The 6,281-nt window shown below is 51.9% G+C and overlaps 1 protein-coding gene across 8 annotated transcripts in view; it reads right to left on the reverse strand.

Annotated features, from left to right (window-relative positions):
* KANK1 (KN motif and ankyrin repeat domains 1) overlaps nucleotides 1-6,281 on the reverse strand; it is a 145,808-nt gene that overhangs the window by 21,211 nt on the left and 118,316 nt on the right. For 7 of the 8 annotated variants that reach the window (XM_006152447.1, XM_006152448.1, XM_006152444.1 and 4 more), the window contains one exon: nucleotides 1,616-4,294. In XM_006152447.1, the coding sequence (XP_006152509.1) occupies nucleotides 1,616-4,294 (2,679 nt within the window). Of the gene's footprint in view, nucleotides 1-1,615; nucleotides 4,295-5,697; nucleotides 5,766-6,281 lie in introns of those variants that run through there. The other variant, XM_006152452.3, reaches the window with a different exon arrangement.

Below are 6,281 nucleotides of genomic sequence, written 5' to 3' on the forward strand. Positions count from 1 at the left end.
TAGTGATTACTCTAACTGCTGGTGCCCCCCCCCTTTTTTTTTTTTGAGAGGTTTTTTGCTATAGGGCCAGAAAGACAGAGAGAGATTGAGAGATAGAAAGCGAGAAATCACCCCCCAGGGGGGATGTTATTTCTTTGTCGTATGCATCACCTGGCATTCTGTAGGTCTATGCCCATGGCCTGTGCCTCTATGGAATATACACAACACAATGACAGGGACTCTAGTTTTATTGTTTTTGTTTTTGTTTTGAGAGATCTTTGTATAAGGTGTGTGTGCTCACTGGAGAGACAAAGAGAGACAGAAAATGAGAAATGATTCCCCGGTGGGATGGCCATACCGCAATCCCTTTTCCTCCATTCTCCTCTTGGGATTTTAGGCACACACGCACATGTGTCTGGTGTGAGTTTTAGCTACCAGGTCCAGAATTCGAACCATGATCGACTATGTGGGAATGCAGGGATGTAACCATTATGCCATCTGCTGATCCCAGGACTCTGGTTTTGTTTACTGCACTATCTTCAGAACTGATAATATATGCTTGAACAGAGTTGGAATCCAGTAATTATTTGCTGACTTAATACATAATATACATTCAGTGGGGAGAAAGAGAGAGACAGACAGAGAAAGTAAGCAATCACTTCACCTCCCCACAGAGAAGGTGGCCATACCACAATCCCTTCTCCTCTATTCTCCTTCTCTCACAATCCTGGACACACACTCACACTTGCCTGGTGTTTTTTATTTCTAAGCTGCTGGGTCCAGGACTTGAACTGCACAGTTGGTCATGTGGGATTCAGCTACCTTAACCACACCACCAGCTAGCCCACCCTCTCATAAAAATTTAACTAGAAGTGTTTTGTACCATTATTTTAAGCTGATAACATACTGGTAGTTGTGGGTACAAATGACGTAGAATGTCTGTCAGGCAGTTCTGCACAAATGAGCAAGTGAATAACTGGAAGACAGAATAAAGCATCCTATCAAATGAGCAGCCCCAGGCCCGCCCCATAGCTCAGCAGTTAAGGGAGCCGAATTCCACATGGCTAACTGTGGTTGAGTCCCAGGAGTCCCAGACCTGGTGCCTTGCAGAACACTTGGGCATGTGTGGCTATGTGCACAAATCCTGAAGGGATGGAGAAATGGAGGTGGAAGGATTGTGGTGAGACTATGCCCCACTGGGGAGTGTTCTTTCTCTCTCTGATGAATACCCATGCCCTCTGGCAATAAACAAGGGGGGAGGAGGAGAAAGAGGAGAAGAAGAAGAAGAAGAAGAAAGAAGAAAAAGAAGAAGAAGAAGAAGAAAGAAGAGGAAGAAGAAAGAAGAAGAAGAAGAAAAACAGCCCAAGAGAAAAGCTCTAGGCAGGCTGGCCAACCCTAGTTTACTTTTCTCCTGAGTTTTAGTACTCAGCCAGAGGCCAGCAAAGCCATCAGATAATGAGAGCCAGCAGAGTTGCTTATGGATTTTGGTTCTTGGCTTTCATTTCACCCATTGCCATTCTAACACTTTCTCTGTGGTTTAAAAAAATGGTTCTAGCAGTTAAAAAAATTCTTACTCCCTGGAAAGACATTCTTCCCCATCCTTCCTCATTTCTAAGTCTCTCAGGGTGCCGCTTACCTGTGACTTTTCCCAGGCTGGTTTTCTGGAAGTCAGCATTCCTCAGCTCTTCGGTGCTTGCAGACTTCATGACAGAATTGATGGAGGAGAGGGTGCTGATGAGCTGTGAGTTGAGGGAGCCGATCTGCGAGTGAGGCTCCCCAAAGGCTTCTGCCAGTTCACTGTAGTTCTCAGCAAGCAGCGCCTGCTGCTCCATCAGCAGCTTCTGCACGCGCTCGATGTAGTGATCCAAGCCCGTCATCATTCCCGAAGGAGCCTGGGGCTGCGGGTTCTCCTGGAACTCCCCCACAGGTTCATCCCCAACCCCCACGCTCCTCCTGCTGGCCATCAGCCCTGCGGTCAACTGCGGAGGCCCACAAGCTATGGTCCTCATTTTGAGGCCAACTAGATAGTTGTCATTGATGTTTATCTGCCCTACGCCCGACTCTTTGGTCTTCGCGGCTGACGGCCTGTCAAACCCAGAGCTGCCGGAAAGCAGCGTTCCAACCCCGATGGACCGCATCTTGGTGGAGGAGTTGATGTCCTTGACCAGGCCTTCTCCTATAGCCACTGTCCGTGTGGCCACAGGGTGGGTGCTGGTCTGCTTGTCCGAGGTGCTGAGGGACGTGTTGGTGCAGGACTCCACGAGGGGGGCTGTCTCAGTGTTGGTGGCCTGGCTCACCTGCTCCCAGAGCGTGCTCGTGTGCTGGTCCATGGTGGGAGGCACTGCCATGACGGCAGCCTCCGCCTGGCCAACGGCCTCCGTGTTCACGCTTCGGGTGGTGCACTGCTTCGGAGAGCAGACGGTCACGTCCACAGAGCAGTCTCCACAACCGATGGACCGCACGTCTGTGAGGTTCACGTTCGTCTTGAGGAGGGTCAGGTCATTCATAGACTCCTCGGTGTTGCTGCCTGTCTCGCAGATGCTGACTTCCACCCCCACGCTCTGGTCACGTGTCTCCACAGACCTCCCTGTGCATCGGTCATGCATTTCCACCCTCTCCCTAACAATCCAGCGGTTCATGGGCAGCTCGGGCCCCACCACCCGGCTCTTACACTCGGGCTGGCAGGAGGTACCGACGCTATTCGTGGGCACCGAGGTCCCAACACATGTGTCCACCAGGTCCACGTGACCGCCGACCATTTGGTCTCTCGTCTGCACCACTGCCTCTACCATCTTGCTAAAGACAAGCGGCTGGGCCGTCACGGCTTTGTCAACTTTCTTCCTGGAGCCAGCAGCTTGCAGCTCCTGTTTGAGTTTGGTCATCTCCCGGTCATGGGTGGTCTCTTTCAGCTGGACTTCCAGGCGGTAGATCTTTTCCTTTAAGGCCTCAATGGTCTGCTGCTGCAGCTCGATTTCTTTGTCGGCCTCAGTAGTCACCCCAAGCATGGCCTCTGTCACGCTGACTCCAGAATTCCTTGTCTCGGTGACGGTCCCTATGGCCGCATCCTTATAGGACCTTGAGCCTCTGTGGTACACGACAACATCACTCATGCTCTCGTCGGCACCCACGGCCACAGACCGGCACTCTGGGGGTTGGCACTGCCCGTTCTCCCTGAGCGCCGAGGAGTCCTCACAGCTGCTGTCCTGGATCTTCTGCTCCAGGGCCTGCATGTCTGCCGTGAGCTGCCGGAACTCCTTTATCCTCTGCGTACTCTGCTCGACGCTCTCCATCATCTCCTCCTCCTCGTAATCAATGTACAGCTCGCCGCCGCTCCTCCGGGCCCTGGAGAGCTGGTCCAGCTGGGAGGCGTTCCCCGCGCTATAGGACCGCTTCCTCATGCCACCGACGTCGCTCTGCGATGCGGCTCTTTGGTTTTTCAGCTGGGAGGCTAGCTGCCTTTTCTCTTCTTGCAGGACAGAGATCTTTACCTGGAGCACAGGGATGGTTCGTACCTGCTCCTCGAGCTCCTTCAGGCGCTTCAGGGCAATGGCCATCTGCTCGCGGATGTGCTGCAGGTGCATGGGACTCACGTTGGTCACTGGGGTGGAGATCCCGGAGCTCAGGGGGCTGTGGCGGATGGAGCTGCCCATGGAGGAAGTGGTGGCTGCAGCCGGGACGTAGCCACCATAATCCCCATTGCCCTGGTATCCATTCTGAAGCTGGTACATGGCAGGGTTGTGGTTTCCACAACCCATGAAGGAGGGGAGGGAGCTCGTGGATCCCATGCCTCCAAAACTGGCCAGCCGGGGCCTTCTGAACTCACCCGGTGTCACCTGCATGGCTACCCTCTCCTGTTCGAGTCTTCTCCGGGTCTCCATCAGTGTCTTAGTCACATGAAGGTTGTGTTTTGGGAGTTGTGGTGAGGGAGGAGGCAGCTGTCGGTTTTCTGGGACGGTAAGAAAAGTGGGCGAGGTCTCCAGTGGGGCAGGTGGCCTCGCGGTTGGAGTTGACGTAACTTGGCTTCTGGCTAGGAGGAAGCTGGAGCACTGCTTGTTGTCATCACTGTTGGAAGATGAGAGGGACTCGGTAGAAGTCCACACACCTGGGTGTGCAGGTGTGGCCCTGGATTCTGGGCATGGCACAGGTGGCTTCCGCCTCTTCTGGATGTTCAGTTTCTTGATGGTGTTTCCCTTCTGTATGTCATCCACGTATTTAAGGAAATCTAAGTCTAGCTGATAACCATAGGGGGTCTCCACAAAATAAGGGTCTTTCTGTTCGTTGTCATGGTCTCCATTCAGAACATCATCTGTTCTTGCTGAGAGAGACAGTGAGAGAGAGAGAGGCGAGAGTATTATAAGTCATGTAATACACACAGTGGTTAAAGCTAATGTCTGTGTACACTGTGGTGTAATAAGCTGGTTTGGTTGTAAGAGCTGATAATGCCAAGTTCTTATCCTGGATCTGTAACTTAACGGCTGGTGAGCGAGTTAACAAACATCTCTGAACTTCACTTTTCCAGGAGTAAAAATGGAGAAACAAGTATTTAACTCACAGGTTAGACAACGTAATGCGTAAAGAGCCAAGCACATAGCAAGTCCTTTCCAAAGATGTCATTTTTAATAGACTGCCTTAAAGAAGACTTAAAAGCATTGTCGAGTGGATACTTTCATTTGTCTTCTATAGTCCCTTGAAGCACAAGTAGCAGACATTGCAATTCCTGTTTTACAAAGTGTCATCTGAGGCACAAAAAGCTAAAAGTCGACCACAGATCCAGGCGGCCTGGGGCTCAATCCCCCCATGCAGTCCTGTGCGGCCTTTCTGAGCGGTGCAGAGCACTCTAGGGCCTGGCCACCTCTGCAAGATCCCAAGGTGCCTTCCACCCTCCCTGCTGAGAAAGCTGGGACACAGGATGTTGGGTGATTAACCCAGGCAGCACATACAAGAACAGTCAGAGGGCAGATTTCAACTCTGTCCTCCACTTCCCCGTCTGAAAACAAAACAAAACTCTTTTCCAACAAGAGGAAGGCTTTTCTGCATGTTGATTTCTTTCGGACAAAATATTCATATCCCGAGAATACTATATTATGTATTGGTGACAAATCCGAACAGATGCACAGGAGAATCAGAGGAGGGGCAAACCTATACTCCAACCATGGGATCACATGGCATCTGGTAACCGCTAGGCAAGTAGCGGCGAAACCAAACATTTAAAAAAGGAAACGCAAGAGCCTTTCAAAGCATATACCTGCTGCTGACCTAAGCCATGCCATTCCAAATCAAAAGCAAGGCCGTTTTTGTTTCAACAGTGGGATCAAGAAATGCGTTCCCCATACGGTTTTTAGAGCTACAGTATGGACCCAGAAACTGTAGGGCAAAATGCAAGGCGTCTGCACCGTCCCTCCCCCGACCTGGGCATGCGCACCCCCTGACTGCCTTCAAGGTCCAAGCAGTCCCACAAGCCACCACATAGCCCCACGTTCACATCTGACAGTGTGGCTGCTCCCAGCAACCTCGTGTCTCCATCTGCGCTTTTTCTTCTAAAGCGGGATGAAAAGACTGGGAAGCAGAGGAATCAAAAGGGTATGTATTCCTCCTGTCCCAACAGAAAATAGCACTGAATTGTTCTAGCTGCTAGAGGGAGGCACTCAGGTTCCCTTCTAACCCACGTGGGAAGGGAAATCTGCTGGAAAGCGGTGCTCAGCCCCCCTCACTTCCTACCTAAGCACAGGAGAGCTGACCTTGAGCTGGAGCTCACGCTCACAGAACGAGTCTTTCCTTCGTTTTCTTTCAGTTTTAACTTTCAGCTCCACATGGAGAAGGCACTTACTCCAAATATGCAGCCAGACCTGTTTCTAGCACTGAAATTCCAAGAGCACAGAGAAGCTGCAGGCTCCAGTGTCAGATAGGTAGCCAGATCTGGCCAACGGCAAGAGCTGCCCACGCCAGCTCCGACTCCTCACCCCATAAGGAAAAGTTTCAACCTTCTGGTAAACTTGGCCGGCCCCGCACAAATCCCATAGGCCGAGTTTTCACCAATGAGGTCTCCCTCTGGAGCGAGACACCACCCCCGGCACACTCAGCTGTTCGACATTCCCTGCTTTCTTAATGAAAACAGGAAGCCGGGATCCTTTGAAAATGTGTGTTCTGTGTTCGTTTTTGCCAGGAGGACAAATAAAGCCGGCGGTGTACGCGCGTCCACAGACAGGCTCTGTCTCCTGTCGCGGTCCCTCTGCTGAAAGCGGCTGTGTTCTCGGGTGGACAGTGCGCGGCGCCGTCCCCAGCCACCTGAGGCGGGCGAGGGG

The sequence above is a fragment of the Tupaia chinensis genome, unplaced genomic scaffold (assembly GCF_000334495.1).
Source record: "Tupaia chinensis unplaced genomic scaffold, TupChi_1.0 Scaffold000354_1, whole genome shotgun sequence".
In the NCBI taxonomy this organism is placed as follows: Eukaryota; Metazoa; Chordata; class Mammalia; order Scandentia; family Tupaiidae; genus Tupaia; species Tupaia belangeri.